Source organism: Amphiura filiformis, chromosome 8 (genome assembly GCF_039555335.1).
Source record: "Amphiura filiformis chromosome 8, Afil_fr2py, whole genome shotgun sequence".
Classification (NCBI taxonomy): domain Eukaryota; kingdom Metazoa; phylum Echinodermata; class Ophiuroidea; order Amphilepidida; family Amphiuridae; genus Amphiura; species Amphiura filiformis.
In genome coordinates this window covers 46,871,280-46,890,061 of record NC_092635.1, presented here as the reverse complement: position 1 = coordinate 46,890,061, position 18,782 = coordinate 46,871,280, and the positions used below count along the sequence as shown (strand labels likewise).

The window sequence follows — 18,782 nt, the reverse complement described above, 5'->3', positions numbered from 1 at the left end:
ATGATAAGACAATGTTGTTACTATAATGAAGTAGGCATTGCTTATATATAGTATGTTTGACTTTTTAATTGGTATGAATTTATGAATGTTACCATCACAAGGCTTTGCCATCCATCATCATGCATTGTACTTTAATTAAGTTCATCACAGAATTTACAGATTTAAGTCAAAATGATGTTATATTTTTACATGTTTGTTGCAGGTTAATTTATAAAGTGTCAATGCCCGCTTTTTAGGAAAAGATACGTTCTCGAAGTGGTAACAACCTGAATTCTCTTCTAATAGCCAAGATTTGATGCTAATCGTCTTTCATCGATATAACAACCTGTGTAATAAGTAATCACATCAAGAGCTTCTCGCACAAACAATACACTTAGCCATGCACGGAGAAGAACATTGTTCCAAAGGCCAATCTATCAATCATCTTTTGTACAAGTATCACGGCTCGAGATTAATTTGAAATGATTTTCATTGTGCGGCACCTGTGAAATATTCAGATCATTTGGCACAAAAAACCAGCGTATCTATATGCGATCGTCTCCCTTGTAAGAGTGCTATGACTGTCAGTTATTTGTGTAGCATCATAAATAGCCTCGGGCGTCTTTTTTTCTCTTCTTTTTTTTTTTTAAAGAGTCGGGGAATTAAGAATTGGCCATGATAAGTTTCAAAAACAGGAGAGGTATGGAATTGATTAAGGTTGCTGAATGAGATTATGACTGAACCTTAAGTCTATTTAGCAAGAGGGATAATCCGGATTCTGTTTTTAAATGAGCCTATGTGGAACCTTGGTGGATGTTCAGTTTGTAGACACTGGTACTAGACCCATTTTGCTTTCGGTATCTATCATCCGTAGATTGAAAATAGAGTCGCAAATTTGTATCAGATCTGTATCTGTGGTTTTTTGGTACGATATATTTGACGATTTGTATTGTTTAGCAGTTTGCATTTCATTTTAAAATGTTCATCTGCAATGAAGTAAACAATGTTTATTCTTTGATAAGAATGCGATAAATTTTAACCAGAATTTAATCGTCATATTTTTTAAATTTTAACTTAACCCCATGTGAACTACCTGCCGATTGGCCAAAATAAAGTTTTCATTAACAATTGGCCCAATCAGCAAGATTGTTAGAATAATTTCACCACATAAAAAAATTGGGGTGAATTATTTGCAAAGCTCCATTTTAATTGGTGATTAAAGTGAAGATATCACGTAATTGACCAATCAGGCAATGTTAGATAGTGCTCAGGGGGTTAAGTAAATGTCAACATACATGCATTTTCTTATCATTCGCATCAGTTTGGATGATAGTCATGCAAATCACCCAATAAACACTTTGTTTTTCCCATTCCGAGTGAAAATCAACATATTTCTTTGGCATAAGTCCCAATCCGAAGTAAGAATCACATTTATATATAAGGAACTTTTGAGTAAGAAGTGCGTAAGACCACTGTGGCACTGTGATCAATACTACATGATTGAAATACTCGATACTACACAGAAAAAAAGCCTTGGCTATTATTTACAAAGTCTTATTTGTTTGAATCAAAGCTTGAGCTTCCTATTAGCTCGTGCTGATTTCTTTCTGAATCGCTGAAAATGAGTTTCACAGGCTGTATAGAGCCTATATACCGCTGGTCTATTATTGCTTCTCATATCCTAGGATCAACCCCGTCTCAACCCCCTTCTCGTCGTCGTGTATGAAAACATGGGGCGGATGCGCGTTGAGCAGATTAGGACGCCGACTCGGGCGTACGGCCGTGGATTGATTGTAGATTGGATTGTGAGCCGGAGAGATGTGTTTTGTATCGAGAGTTGTATCGAGCGTGTGGGAGAAGCTGGCTCTCTGGTATGGCCACAGGCGATGTTGAGTACAGATCTGAATCGCTTGGATGTGAAGAACAAGAAAAAGAAAAAATATATATATATAAAAAAGAAGAAGAGAGATAGATAGTGAGAGCGAAAACTCAACTTGTATTTTATTTCCTCGGGGGTAAAGAATCCACATTTTTTTTTTTTTTTTTGGTAAGTGCTTGAAGGAGAGACTCCAAATAGTGTTAACGCAGCAAGCAAGCCTGAACAGAATTTGTTTCAGTGACATTTCGGGTAAGGGGAAAGTCTCATATCTTAACCTTTTAATTGATGATACACAATTTCTTGTAGTTTTTTTTTTTTGGTGAAGATATGTTAAATCTAAAACCTTGTCAGCTTCCTGGTCAAAATATGTCCACATTTTTTTCCATCATAGCTGAAAATATATTTGTAAATTTATAAACAGGACTTAAAAAAACAACAACAGTGAAACATTTTCAAATTTAACAAATTTTAAAAGTGTTTGGTTCTTTCAGACTAGCTAGGGGGTAAAACGGGAAATGTTCTCACTAAAAACCGGGGATGTTAAACCTTGTAACTACCACTTAATATACGTCAAATTTGTGGCAATGTCGAGCTACAAATGTGTAAGTTGGTGTAATTTTTCCAGAAATGGGATAGTACGATAGATGGAAAGTGCTTGAATACAAAAATATTTTTGAAAAATAAATTTATGTTAATTTCTATTTGACCATTTCACTCAACAGATTAGTTGCAGTGTTTAAATAAATTGGATTAATATGTTCAAAATTGAAAGAACAAGCCACAATTATATTGTAGCAAAAGATCATTGTTTGAAGCACGCAACCTGTATCTATAGAGTATGATCATCAAGTAGTTTAACTATGCGCACGGTGTGATGGCCTGGTGTTTGGCCTGGGATTTCTTGGAGGCAAATAGTAAGCTTACAATGCATATACATAAGGATAGAGTCATATAGAAATGAATGGCTCCTAGGCACACTACGAATGTCTGCTTGCAAACAATAGGATATAAACCACCTAGTTATTGTCTTACGTATAGCTGCAGAATTTTGAGGATAAATGTTGCACTCTGAGTCGCGTATATATATATGTCTACCGGCATTTCTTGTCTCGCAAGGATTGCGTACTCAGGGTATCATCTCACTTGGAAAAGTAAACAGTTGGATTTATTTAAGTCAAGTTTTTACAGTTGAGGTGCTTTAGCGCGTGATTGGACATTAGATAACGGGGAAACGATCGGAGCGAAATAGTGCAGCAGTTTTTTTCAGCATCGGAGGAAATGTAGTGATGGAAACAGGTGGTGATGTTTAGGTGAAAAGAACATTTTGGAATCGAATCAATCATTTTGTGAATATGTTGTCTATCTGTTACATGGCACTGTCAAGTCATCAATAGTCAAAATTAGGCGTCGTTTGGAACTGACGTACATTAAGTCAGATGTTAATTTGTCATCCTTTTGTATGGTATAAATCAAACTATTGTTTGTACATGAATAGTTTAGATTGAAGTATCTCTGTGGACTGGTGCATGCAATTTCTATGAATGCAGCGTCATTTTCATGACTGACTGCCCAACACAGTATGTTGCAATTCTAGGTTTGTGAACAATAAGCAGTACAAGTCACTGTAATCGACCTAATTAATTATTTGTGATGGGGAGCAATCGCCCTACCTCAACTCAAATGGCAAAGCCTGGAAAAAATAAAATAAAACATGAAGCAAGAATTCATAGGTTACAGAGGTAGGGATGTAACACTCTGATCTGAAGTCCAGGGGTGGGAGGGGGTGATTATGTTGCCATGTTAAAAGGTAAATCTTGTCCTGCGGGCTGCTGTAGAGCCATTAGACTTTCGGCTGGCTTCCTCACATGAGATAAATAAGGCAATTTAGCATAGCCACCATTCTCTTCTCTTTGCTTTTCTTTTTCCTAAAGAGTTCTTGGACTATTTAACTCCACTCCATCATCCCTATCTTAGTGAAACCTCATATCCATCTCTTAGCCAAACCTTGTCTTGCTCTAAACCTCTTAACTGTAAAGTGCAATGCCTTATGTAATAAATCTCAAGTCTTCTTCCTGTTCAGATGGATTTTTTGCCCTTGAACATGGATGAAGCAACCTCTTCAATATAAAGTCTACACCTACAAGGCTTTATCCATTTTCAAGGGCCAAAAGTAAATAAAAGGTGTTTCCCACATGTACTTTTGGCCCTTGAACATGGATGAAGCAACCGCTTCAATATAAAATCTACGCCTTCCAGGCCATCCATGTTCAAGGGCCAAAAGTACATGAGGTTTTCCCCGCCCAATGACGTTATATTCTTCAAAAATGTGTCCGCTTCTGGAGGAAGCTCCATAACAGATAATACCTCTAGTCAAGGTTAATGTTGCAATTTTCGTGCCTAATAATGTGAATTATCAATTTTAATGATTAGTCTCATGATGAGTGGTATCGATATAAAATTTTCCTACCAGAAATATCCATGGGTTGACGGCGACAATCAATATCAATAAATGTGTTAGCTTAATCGTGACTGGCAGATGTACACATGTATATCTAGCTAATGAGGACAAATAGCCCGGTAATTCCTGTAATATGGGATATGCAACCAAAATCAGTCTATTTTCACAGCAGGTTTTTTTTGTGCGAAATTTATGGTGGTTTGGTTGGCAGGGGCGCCAGTGTATTGAGAATTTAATGCTACGTAGTGTTGTAGTAGTTGAATATTCCTAGCAAAATCAAAAAGATGTTTAAAATGTTGATATTTTATTGTGGTTTTTGTAATATTTTTATATTATACTACCAAAGATTGCCCAATGCGGCATGATAAATTACGAAAGCATGTTGTCTTTAGTAAAATGTTAATTATGGGTCGGAACATTAAGCATTAGTGCAGTTTAGATCCTATAAGTCACAAACCATATAATGACTTCTTTGCAACATTATGTCAACAAATAAATGCAACATGCAATTGTTGGGAATAGTAGGCATTGTTCAATGGTCTATGAACTAGGGATTTTGATATCAACTGAAGCTCTTTATTTCAATCTTTGAGAGAATAGACCAGACTTCCTGTGTACTGTATTGTTTGGTTGTCACAAATATCTCTAGTTGGTTTTTGTAAGTGGGTTAATTTGGTTTGAAAATGGTTGAGGCAAGTTATTTTGGCGACAACTCTAGTCTGAAGGTTCCCTAGTTCGAAGGCTCTTTAGTCCGAAGGTTCGCTTTTCCGAACACATAATTTACTATTTGCTAGTCCGAATTCTGAAAAATGTTGGCTAGTCGGAAGTTCTCTCGTCCGAGGGTTTGCTAGTCTGAATAAGATAGAATAAGACTCGCTAACCCTAACCCTGATCCTAACCCTTTTTCTATATTTGGACTAGAGAACCTTTGGATTAGCATACTTAATTTGGTTTTCAGACTAGTGACTCTTCGGATTAGAGAACCTTCGGACTAGCAACCCTTAGGACTAGAGAGAAGTCACAGTTATTTTGCTATTTGAAACAAGGAGTAACCAACATGGATAACAGATCCACTTTGGCTTTTCTAGGAATTTAAAAAAGCTTAATTTTATTGGAACTGAATTTTACCAATACCAAATTTGTGACAAGGTCAGATTCACATTAGATCCAATTTTGAATGTGTTATGGTTCAGAAAAACCAGAAATAAATTATGAATTTTTAGATTTGCAAAGTTGTAAGGTGCAGTGAAAACAAGCCACATTAGCTAGTCACACATGTATATGCAAATTCCACAAAAAGTTGCTGTACAGATTGGTGGAATGGGCTATTCCAGAAATTAATGGCACCCCCCCCCCCAAGAAGACATGTAAGTTTGTGGTCATTCCCAGACCAAAATTTTATTTTAAAAAAATAAATAAAATGAATAAAAAATTTGGGAATTCCCAGTGTCCCTAAAGAAGACAGGCACATTTTTGCCAAATTTTTTTTGGAATTCCCAAGCCTAAAATAAAAAGGTATCTTTTTCTTGGGAATTCCCATGTCTTCTTTAGGGTTGTGAAAATAATGACCTTTTTTTTTGGGGGATTCCCAGAGCAAAAATGGTGACAAATTTTGGCAATCCCATGTCTTCTTTAGGGGGAGTGCCTTTAATTTCTGGAATAGCCCATTGCTTAATCCACTTGTGTAAATCAAATAAGAGGAGCAGAGACTGAACATGCAAGTAAAATAATGATGCAAGTACTGTAGAAAATGCGGCACGCCATGAGAAAGACACATTTCGATACAAATTTAAATCCGATATCAAATCTGGTTATAGGCTCAGCTCTGTTTGAGACAGGTTGTAGTCGTTTGTACTATAATGGTTCTACATGCATGTGCCTTAGTATGATCTTGAGCATTTTATGTGTATTACAATTATAGCATATTTTTATGATAGTTCTGTTCTTTGATTTATGTGTGGCTATATTGTCATTATGAATAAATATATAAGTGAACCATTAGTCATTAGATTATAACCCTTAAAAGCTTAATATTTTCTGATGATAAAATGGAAATAATTCTATATCGGTTCTATCATCAGCGCAAAGTGATAATATTCTGGTCATCAAGCTGTACCTTCTTCTAATAAGTAATGACAAACAAAACATGATATTGTTTTGGAGGCAAAACTGTGAACCATGACAAACCTGTTGCAATTCTGAGCATTGTCTGGCGGGGTGCAATCGCAGGTCAGGTCCATTAAACTGCCATTTTGTGTAGCTGTAAACTCAACCAAGTTGAACCACTTTAAGTTGCACTTTATTATTATTTTCACTAAAAGAATTGATCAGATGACTGAAACTTATGACCAAATGGTGTGGTTTGACTTTGTTTCGCCATTCTGGTGCAAACAACTTTCAAATGGTGGGTTTATGGGCTTGTTTTGTTTATTTGATTGTGAGTTGTGTTGAATTTGTGTAATTTGCAAAGAAGAGCGGGACTTTTCATTGTTTGATAATGACTGGTGTGTGGTGGCTCACTTGGATTATATGCAATGGAATTGAAAGAATTTGTGTGCGGTAATTGTCACATTGATGTTTCTACATGGTACTCATTAGGCTAATGAAAGTCAATTCCCAGTTTCCCGTTACATTATTTTTCATGACTGTGTAGGTGACCATTTCATTATTCATTATTCATTATTTTATACCATTTCATTATTGCATCTGTTACAGGTGTAAACCAATAACTACCCATGTATACATGTGATAAATCACAGTTTGTAGTTTACAGATGTAGTTTACAACCACATGAAGGTGATTGTACAACTATTATCAAAAGTTTCACAATATTTTTTACGGGATGAGATCAGAGCAGATCAAAAAGTGCAGGACAGAGAATTGAGTAGGTATTCATTAATAATTCATTATTAACCATATACCATGCTCCTATTGCAAAGAAAATCCCTGAAAATCAACAGAAAGAGATTTATGATATATTTAAAACCACAATTATTTATTTGTATGTTAAAGTTTGTTAGAAATCAACATTTTATTCAAAATAATGAATTATTTGGCCAGCAAATTGTTTTGAGCGGAGTAGGGTAACGGGAAACTGGGAATCAACTTTCATTAGCCTTAGAAACGTTCACACTCAATTAATTCTAAGGAGATTTTGGAATAGTTCATATTATTTCCAAAGAAGTTCTGTATTTTAAGTTTGTATTGTATTGTCAAAAACTACATGCCTAACTGTTTTTGTACCAATTTTAATTTACTTTTCAGAACCATCAACACCAAAGAAATGCAGGGCTCGTTTCGGAGTGGATCAGCAAGAATTCTGGTGTAAACCATGCAGGTGAGAAAAATGGTTTTGTTTTTTGAAAGATTTTTTTTTGCCTCCCGCAAGGTATTTTTAAAAGGTCACATACGGAGGTTAAAGATCATTTGAGGTCATGTATTTTTACCACTCATACAGTTCGACATTTAGCTGTACGTTATAGTCTTGTCTGAATTTCAATCGCCCTATGGTGGAGGCATCCCAATCGACGCCTTGCATCAAAAACCGTGACATTTCTGGTATTTTATTTTTACAATCTCCTCTCTGGGGACTTAGTTCACTTGAATGGTTTGTAATTGTATAGTGTGGATCCTGGGTACTGTGAATCATCTCTCTCACCGCTGGAAGGTTTAAACTAAGTTACATTATGTTCAATCAGGGATGTGAGAGATGGTTGAACCCTGTAGGAGGTTGATGACTTGTATAGTCCACATCAGTAGGTAAAATATTTTTCACCCTGATGTGGCAGTGACGTCAACGCGTTAAAGCAGCTGTATCGCGTGCACATTTATGCGGCATCATTAAGCGTGTGCGTCAGTATGCGCACTGACCTCGCTGCCACATCTGGGTGAAAAATGGTTTAGCATGGACGATAGATCAAAAAGGGCAACTACTGAGCCATATTTTGTAACACAGACTACGGAGCGGAGTTGTTGCACCCCCGTAATCTTTAATTATAAATATCATATACCGTTATATTTGGTACCATTGTATAGCTATGAGCCTCCTATCCAGTGATACCAAAATAAGTACAAACATTTTCCACATAATGTCACTGTGACGTCATAATGTGAGCATGCCCATGCAAATTTGGGAAATTCTACGAACATGCGATTTTTATCAAATTTTCTCCTCTAAAACTAACAAGTAAAAAGTCAGTTGGAATAATTTTACAAGAGCGATGTGAAAATCATGGATTTTACTGTCTGGCGGGCCTCACCACCCCCAGTCATTTTTAATGGCCGATCCTAAAAATTTACCACTGAAATGAGCGCAAAGGATGGATGTACGATTAGCTTAGCTCGTTCGGGTGTAAACAGGGACATTTTTTATGATGGATGAAAAACCTAGGGGGTTGGTACAACCCCCCCCCCACCCTTTCATAGTTCTAGGGTTAAAGGTGGGTGGTCAGATTTTTTTCTTTTTCATATTGTGTTTGTGTACCTTGCATTGAGGCCTGTACCAAAATAATCTGATTCCCAAGTTTTGAGTTGAATTGCGCAAGCGGTTTTTGATATTAGAGGCAAAAGGGTGTTTCAGATCAGCTTAATGAACAGTATGGGTATTACAAACCACCATCGGGGATGAGGCTATAGATAAGGTTGGGCCTACTTATTTCAAAGTCTCAGTGGATACGCATCATGTGCCTCGGGAATGACCCCCTTTTTCAAACCGGCTTGTACCCAATGACCCCCTTTTTTGTGTTATGGTCCTACCTATTACCCAATGACCCCTTTAAAAAAAATCCATGTACGTAATGACCCCCTTTTTCTATTTCCTGCTATACCCAATGACCCCCTTTTAATTCCCAAATTTAGGTGGTATTTGTGTTCTCCTCCAGAAATAATGAGATTTTTCACATTTCCAAGGTGGCCAAGTTGTTTTTACGCAGTTTGGCACTTATTTATGTGTAAATGATACTCTTTTGGCAATCCTGTACTCAATGACTCCCATTTTACTTTTTGTTACCCCAATGACCATCCTTTTTTTCAAGTTTCATACCGAATGACCCCATTTTTATTCAGGTTGTGTACTGAATGACCCCATATTTTTGTATTGTACATTTGACCTGAATGCCTCCTACTTTTAACATGGCGGAGGCACATCCCTGCCATTTCAGATAGGAGTGCCCCCCCCCCCCCGGGGGGATGAGGCTGTTTATCTGGTCACACACCTTTAACTGTGTTTGTTCAATAAGAGTGGGAGAGAGACGTTGTCTTTCATCATTTGGAATCATTTTGAGTCAGTGAGGCTTGAATCAGAGAGATTACAATTTTGCAGTTCTATATAGTGTGTAATTAGTCAATGAGTAGGCACGGAGCAGGTGTTGCTAACCTTAGTGTAATGTATGGCCTGAAGAAATCAAATGAAGCTTGTATTGAGGGAAAAACAAGCAATATGGATGTGTGGAATTTTTGTTATAATAAAATGATAATAATTTACTCTTTCAATTCTTTGCCTGTAGGAGGAAGAAGAAGTGCATCCGATACGTGGCTCAGGATGAAAACGGTGTTAAGAACGAGGATGACGACAGCGACGCAGAAGACATGGATCAATCTCCAGGGTCTCCTAGCATCCCGTCATCGTCCCCGAAGCCTTCCACCTCACGGAGTCCTGACCATTCAATGCACAATTCCCACCCTAGTGAAGGACATTCTTCTGCATCATCGCATTCAAAGCCGATGCCATCATCGTCATCAATGTCGTTGTCGTCATCGTCATCAACTTCAAAACTGAACAACACCTCCCACCACCCGGCTGAAAGGTCGTCGTCAGCGTCGTCGTCATCGCACCATCATACACCGTCCATGTCGTCGCGACCAATGTCGCAACCTCGACCAATGTCACAACCTTCGTCGCCGTTTCAACCTTCGTCGCCGTTTGCGCATTCACCGTCACACATCGTACACATACCTCACCCCGGTGTGCATCCAAGCCACCACCCTGGACTGACTACTCAGCCACCTGTTCTTGTGTATCCTTCGTCACCATTGTCAATGTTTCCACATCATCTGGGGTCACCTGAAGCACTCAGGAGTCACCATATAGCCAATGGTATGCATCATCCAGGACTCCTATCCTCAGTGCCTCCTCCACAGAGGCCGCCTAGAAGAAATGGCAGTACTGACGTATTCCCAAGACTTATCAATGAAATCTGCCACAGTATCTGCATAGTGCTTACATTATTATGTGTAAATAGTGTTTCTCACATGGACAAAACAATTTTTGTGCAAAAAGTCCATGCTTTATATATCTTGGGGGCGCTTTTGTTTTATGCTACTCGCTGAAGAAACCTACCAGTTTTACTAGCCGTGTGTGCTGCTCATTAACTCCACAACGCTCAATTTGAGCTGCTACGAGGCAACTGGAATTCATGTCATAGTGTTCTCTGAATTATTACGAGACTAAACGCGAGTGTGTTGGTGTTGTGTTTAGTTTTGCAGCATTGTATCCATTTCTCTAAGTTTATCTGTCATAAGAGGCTTTGCTGTATCCTATACTGATAACAGGCTTGATGTCTTTTCACAAAATGTTCATTTTAAAATGGAACTAGTCGCTTACAAGTGTGAGGCATTTCCTTCTGGGTACAGCTCAGTGCCTGGTATTATGAACTTGACTCGGCAACATTCCGGTATGTCAAACTCACGCCTAAGAGCCCTAAGTTCACCTTTTGCTCTGTAGTGTAATACCATTCAGGCCGTTGAACTGTGGCAAGAAAGCGAGAGTGTTTATTTAGCATATCAATATCTTGTAAAAAAAAAAGACAGCGCTTCAAGACTTAATGCATGTTCCATGATGTATGGATTATTGACTTAGTCTAGGGTACAAAGTTCTCTTGCTCCGAGCCAGACAAATGTTGTCAGCGCATCTAACCTAGCTTCGTTTTTAGAAAAAAGGTCACATGTTTGATTGATAGGCCTAACGCCTTTGTTCGCTTTATTGGACCTAGTTAGCACAAGCTAGATAAATCACTCTCACAAATATATCATACTATCCCAAAATGACAGAATCTTTATTAATGAGACAAATAAGATTGTGACAGTTGGGATGAATACCAACAGAAATAGTAGAATTTTATATCAAGTCAATATACATCATTGAAATGTTTACTTGTTGTGCAAGTCAATTTGTTTATTTAAACATAGTAGTATCATACAACAGATTTTCAGAACAAAAAAATTGAATATTCAACTGGCCTTGGAATTTTTTTCAAAGTTTGGCATAACTTCAGAAGGCTTCAGATGTTGTTGTCATCAATTTTACGCTGACAGTCTGTTCAAATAGATATATTCCTTCCAGTTTGAACCTTTCCATTCAAATAAAATGCTTATAAAAATTCAGTTACAAGTGTTATTTGACTCGATAAGTCTGTACTTTTATGTCATAATGTCACTTGAAATTGAACTTGCATTCATACCAAGAAATTGATCGATGAAATATTTGTACGGAAAGGTTTTTTTGGCCAGCCAGATTCAATGGCGGCTGTTGGTAAATATTGCTTTGATCAGTTTTGGGTTAAGACATTCTCAGCTCGTCGAGGATCCACCATAAATGTATCATGAATCTCACCTGAGTCTGTAAAGTATGGTAGTCGCAAAGCCTCTTTAAGATATGAAAGAACATAGAATACAAATGTTGTTGTTTCTTTTGGTCAGTCGGCATTATTAGTTTATGTTTTCTTATGTAATGAGACCTGTTCCCACAAAAAGAGAGGAAAGTTACAAATCTTTATTTTTGAGATATGGCCAGATTCACAATCTCTGGCTCATAAGCTTTAAAATGATGTATAACTTGACAGGGCTGCGCCCTCGCTTGGTGTTCAAAAGTCAACATTTCAAGAAGAATTATTTTGTTTTTTGTTGGTTTTGGCATGTTCAAGGAACCATGATCTCCTTTTTTACCCGGGCAACTTTGTGCTCATTTTGTGAGAACAGGTTTCATATTTGATTGACAAAAGTACAAATTATGGGCTGTTCCAGTTGAGATCCATACAACCCCTATGGAAGACATAACCTTGACCTTCCATACAGGGAGTGTGAATTTCAAATGGGGTAACCTGAATGGGTGACTCCAATTGAAATCTGCACACCCTGTTTGAGAGATTAAGGTCATGTCTTCCATAGGGGGTGTATGGATTTCAACAGGAATAGCCCAATTTATGTTCTTCATTTCATAAATCTAACAATACAGATTATTATTTTATGTATTTTTCTTGTTTGGCCTTCCTACCTCACTCAACTCAACCTTTTTCGTGTTCAAATCTGTATAAAATCCCGATGTATATGAATGACTTGATTAAGGTGTTGTATGTCCATGGTGACTTGACCAAAGTATCATATGTCTAAGGTGACTTGACTGGGGTGCCAAACAACCTCATATGCAAATACACAGTTCTGTAACTCAAATATGCTTGTGCACTCGTACAACAACCTCTAATTGTATTGGGTACAAAAACTCATACTCACATTGTTGAGGTTGACTTTTGAGATAGTGTTGTTGCATACATTGTAGGGGGTCGTGAACTGTGTATTTTGAGATGAGACCATTTGGTTCATAGTTTACATGTCTAACCTGATGTATGCAAGGTTATTACTAATAGAATGAACAACACATCGATTTCTATCAGCAAACTCAAATCTGAAGTGATTGGTAGAAGGTCTTAAAATAAACTTGTGGCTTAGGCTTTTAAGAAACGACCGTTTTAGTCAACTTGTTGAGATTTAACCGACTGATTAGCCACTGAATGGGATTTGATGTGGCGCAGAATAAAATTTTGTCTGCTCAAACATTCATAGCTGTCTGCAGTGCAGGGGCTGGTGGGTTTCACTAGGATCCACAACATGCTCATCTATCAAGGGCACAGTTCTTTAACCCCAATACATTTGTACATTCATTGAATGACCTTTGAAAGTTTGGGTACTGAAACTCATACTTTGCAACTTGAGGTCAAATTCTGTGCAATAGCTGCCCTGTGAACAGTTGGCAATGTAGACACAGTATATTGTACTCACCTACATATGACAGCTACACATGGCAGCTATTGCACTTACAACCTCCTTGCATTGAATTGAGGGAGTTTTGGGCTTTGTAGGACAGAAGGTCTATCAAACAATCTATCTATTAGGATTGATGCACTGCACACTTGGTAAGACAAAAAATAAAAGGTGTGAGGTTTGATCAGCTTGCAAGAATGTTATCAAGAATTTTCTGAAAGAACATGAATGATGATTTTCTTGCCCCTTGATTGATTGTTGAACATGATAGAATTCTTTGGTTGCATGGTGTAATGTGCGTTAGTAGGACAACATGACGCTTATCGCACATCAAGCTGTACACACTAATGATGAAAAACAGGGCTTATATGTGGCATTTGGACCTCGATTTGTAATGTATCAGGCAAATTATAGTACAGCTGTTTATGTTGAGCCTTGTTAGAAAGATCTCACCTATAATATAGACACTCTTTAATCATACTGTGGATGGGCTATACGCTCCACTGAAAATGTCAGAGCAAGTTCAAATGTCAAATGCTGACAGGTTAGTTCAGAACAAATAGCAGCTGGCCCAATGGGCAAGTTCATGTATAAAAACAAACAAGTAAAGCATGATCCCTACTCGTCATGGTTGCCGAATTCTGCTGCCTCAATCAAAATTAATACACACCAATAGTCATGGTTTACCAGTACAAGTTTGAAGAGTTGATATTTTAACACTAAAATACACAGGCAGGGCAAGTAACTGTGTTGTGTATGGTTTCAAATATTTCAAAAAAATATACATTAATTTACTTGCTGATGATATAATTATGACATACTTATGTGAATTGCCCTCTGAAAATGGCTGAACTGTCACTAGGATCCACAATATGCTCATCGATCACGGCACAGTTCTTTAACGCCAATACATTTGTACATTCATTGAATGACCTTTGAAAATTTGGGAACAAAAACTCATACTCTTAAACTTGAGGTCAAATTTTGCACTTTGGTTGTTTAATTGAGGTTATTGAACTATGCCATTGGGATAAGGCTATTGTGGTCCATAGTGTGTATTCCTGTGCTGATTTGCTTTTTCCTGACTGCATTCGTTGATAAATTTATAAATGAGTTCACCTGTGCTGCCAGGTTATACAAGCTTGTCGTTATGAAACTCCTGTTTGGAATGCTGCTTCCAACAAACCAAAATTGACCAATTGAACCATGTATAATTGTACACCATGTATTTAGCCTAATAGTAGCAGTAATCGCAGTCAATTGTTTGTGTATCACCATGATACCTGTGCATGAATACTATGGCACAGCGAGTATATGCTTGTTATGCCTGTTACCGTTAACACTTGTAGGAGAGTGCACACTTCCAGACACCCACGTGCAGGTCTTTGTGTTTGGTACGTATGTGAACGCACCTGTCATGCTTCCCATAATGTGCCAATTCAATGTTACTTGCTTGCTTTGAAGCTCCATACTTGCGTTGCAGTAAAGCATGTCAAACATTACTCAAACTCACTGGAGCATTTTTCAAGAAAAGAACCAAAATGAAACACGTGCACCAACACTAGGATCCACAACATGCTCACACATCAGGGGCACAGTTCTTTAACCCCAATACATTTGTACATTCATTGAATGACCTTTGAAAATTTGGGACACAAACTCATACTCTGTAACTTGAGGTCAAATTTTGCACTATGGTTGTTTAATTGAGGTTATTGAACTATGCCATTGGGATGAGGCCATTGTGGAAATAGCATTATGTATTATAGTTGGTTGTCGTCTAGGTGTTGACGGCGACTGCCGATCTAAAGCAGGTCGAAAAAGTTAACAAGTGCAATGTGCATATGATGTATTGTTGTATTTCCACAACTGTTATTACCAATGTCAACGTTATCATTTAATTTCATCTCTGTAATTGATGTTTGAATGAACCAAATTGCCAATTATTTTCTTTGTGTACAAGTTTTGTATTACAAGAGTTGTAATTGCAATAATGTAAAACAGTATTGCCAAAAAAATAGCATTTTGATTTTTCCCAGGAGGTATCCCTGTTAAGGAGTATTTTATAAGAATTCATTATGGATGAAAATTGAGGGACGAATGATATGAGGGCGTACTTTAAATTAATCATGAATGATGACCAAACAAAATAGGAATTTGAATTGATTATTGAGGGTGCACCTTCATTTTGTGTCCAAACTGCATCGGACAAATTTCCGACAGGAAGTACAAAACCACAGTGGAACAAAATATATATACTAAACTAACCATAAAAACTTCAGAGAAAGTGACTTTGAAAAGAGTTGTATTAGTAACACAACTCTGACACTGAGAGATCATGTTCTATTGGGATGATCCGTTTAAAGTCCTAACCCCCCTGTGGAAGATTTATGAAAATGTTCTTCCACAGGGAGAGAACGAATTTCAAGTGGAATTAGTGCATTAGGTGCTCTATTTGAAACTCACTCCAACTCTGGAAGATTCAGGTTGAATCTTTCTCAGGGAGTACCTTGAGTCACTTGAGTCACTTGGCTTTTTTACATGGCAAAATATAGATTATGTAACTACAGCATTGGTGTCGTCGAGTACCTCCTTGAAAGAGAAACTCTGATTGTAGAAAGGATTGCGGAATGAAGTTCGCTTCAGAATTGCCCAAACATTTTCATGTGTCAAGTTTGACTCTCCTTGTGAATATTTAAACCACAATGACTTTTTTACCAGACTTTAATAGAAATGATACTATAGAGCAAGAGAGAACCTATTTTCATAATAATTCTTAAATGTATTGACTTAAAAATGTTGGGTGGATTGAGGAAGGTCGGAGGTCAAACAGGATTATTTTTAGGGAATACTTAGCGCCACATGATCTTAAAATTTGGTGGTAGAAGGTCAACAAAGCACTGGCACAACTTTCTTGTCTTCAACTCTCAATGTATCCTTATGTTATTGGGATATGGTGGGGGAAACAATGTACCATGGAAATATTTTGTTTTGAGCCTGTCAAACTTCAGTTCCATGCATATTTGCGGTACAAGTGTACTGCATTTATGTATGCTAAATGCTACATGCATTTAAGCCTTTGTATGGGTCAAGATGCAATCCATTTTGGTAGCAATTCAATATGACGTTCTTCTATTTAGTGTTGCCCATGCAGCTCTTGCGGAGTACGAGTTCCTTCAGTCAAATTCTGTGAGTGAATGGGTCGCATATATGGTGAGCTGTTCTGTGAAGACTTTAATGTTGCAAGCTTTCTGAAAGCAGCTCTTAATCACCAAATCGCCATCTCAAATCTTTGGACTTGCCGTCCTGCCGATGATGCACACACCGTTTCCAATCAAGATTGTGCGTCCATTTTTAAACACGATGACATTTTGATACAGGTTATAATTAAGAAATAAAACTTCCTCTTTGTAATTCCTTGACCTTTGACCTCACATTTTCCCCTTTCCGGACTCAAAAAATCTGTGACAGCTGTTGACTTGCTTGGATTTTTTTACTAGTTGCCTGTAACCATGGTAACTCAACAAAACAATTGTGTAAAGATACGTTTTAAGAAAAGATAACTTTATTAGCACTGTGAGTACTATAATAATATTATTGAGAAATGTATAAATACAAGATCCTAGAACTGCAATGTTTTTGCACCTTTTTGATAAAAAAGAAAATTGTATATGTCAATGTTTTACATTTGTATTAAAAATTGTATATGTATCTGTTTGTCACACACTACTTAAGCTGGTGTATTTAAGTACAAGTTCTGTCCAGTCTGGGTGTCCAACTGTCCGTCATTGGTCATCAAACACTCAGAGAATACTTGATGGTTGAAGGACACTATTTCAAAGATATCGCTACCCAAATAGGCCTTGCATTCTGATATTTGTAACGTAAGTAATGTTCTTTTGTGTGTGTATTATTAAGACAAAAACCCTGCTGCCACAATATATTTCTTAAAGATAATGAACAAAATGCTCTTGATAGAGCTGTCGAGTCTTGGGACAAAACTTCCATGTTATTGACCTACATTTTTACAAATTTTGTATAATTAAAAAAAATCCTTTTGGCCGGATTAATCATTTTGGATTTGCCATTCCTCACTAGGATCCACAACATGATCATCTATCAAGGCACAGTTCTTTAACCCCAATACATTTGCACATTAATTGAATGACCTTTGAAAATTTGGGTATAAAAACTCATACTATGAAACTTGAGGTCAAATTTTGCACTATGATTGTTTAATTGAGGTTATTGAAAGATGCCATTAGGATGAGGCTATTGTGGTCCCTAGTGCCTGGTTTTGTATGAAATGCACTGTTAAAGTGGACATTTTTGTGTTATATTTATTTACGTGCTTTTCGCACTACAAGCCGCTACTGCAAAAACGACATAAGAAATCTTAGAATCGCAAATTTAAAAATGAGTGAAGCTGTTCAAAATTTGCGAGGCGTGAACAAATCAATTTGCGTGGAAATGTCCACTGACACATATCATAAACAAGCATTGCATTCAAATCTTATCTTCTAACACTTGATTGCATTTTTTTTTTTTAAATCATCACAAAATATCTTCACAACTCAGCCCTTTTGCTATTTGAATGCAGTATTAACTTTACAGGTGGTGATGTTATCATTTTGTTGTTCATACTACTTGTCATCTAACAGCATTTCTGATTGGTTGATAACTTGAAATTATCATTTCAATTGCCTATTCCCGAACAGCTGTACTTACATCCCTGATAATTATTTCATGCAGATAAATTTTGAAAAAGAAATTGTTGAAACTTTCTCGATAATATTCAGTAATTGTTTGATTCTATCACTTTATTCATCCCTGTATTCTAATTATTTCTATTTCTATGAAGACTGACTACCAAGTAGTACTATTAGTGAGCCAACGGCTCAAAGTATTGGCCTAATTTGATTTCACTGTAATCCAAGATTACGAGTAGAAATTGAAAATTAATTGATTCAATATGAAGTCTTATGATTTAACAGTTTATTCAGTTGATTTCAAATATATATATAAATTCTACTTGAATGATATCAATTGGAAAGATTAATTTTACCATAGTATTTCTATCAAATTTATATGTATGACCTAATAATATAAGATTGTTTTTGATGGGATGATTATTTTATTATCACGAGTAAATTCTGATTTGTTTTGGTACAAGTTGAATCATTTCAATCAACTGCAATCTGAGAATTATGAAGTATCAAAAGGAGCTAATTCTGTCAAAGTAATCCAGACCTTGTTGCTTAGCCGAATTTTGAAACTTCATAGTGGTACTGTATAACATCGTTGGGCAAGAAAAACCTCCTATGTACTTATGGCCCTTGTGAACATGTTTAAAACAAAACTGCTTAGAGGTTACATTACATAGGAGGTTTTGCTTTAAACATGTTCAGGGGCCAATGACACATAAGAGGTTTA

The 18,782-nt window shown here is 36.9% G+C and overlaps 1 protein-coding gene across 2 annotated transcripts in view; it reads left to right on the top strand.

The window, feature by feature from the left end:
* Window positions 1-10,969, top strand: part of LOC140159117 (transcription factor 7-like 2) — a 112,494-nt gene extending 101,525 nt beyond the window's left edge. For both annotated transcript variants that reach the window (XM_072182475.1, XM_072182474.1), the window contains 2 exons: window positions 7,581-7,653; window positions 9,821-10,969. In XM_072182475.1, the coding sequence (XP_072038576.1) occupies window positions 7,581-7,653; window positions 9,821-10,643 (896 nt within the window). In that variant the 3' untranslated portion in view covers window positions 10,644-10,969. The remainder of the gene's footprint in view (window positions 1-7,580; window positions 7,654-9,820) is intronic.
* The last annotated feature ends 7,813 nt before the right edge of the window (window positions 10,970-18,782 follow it).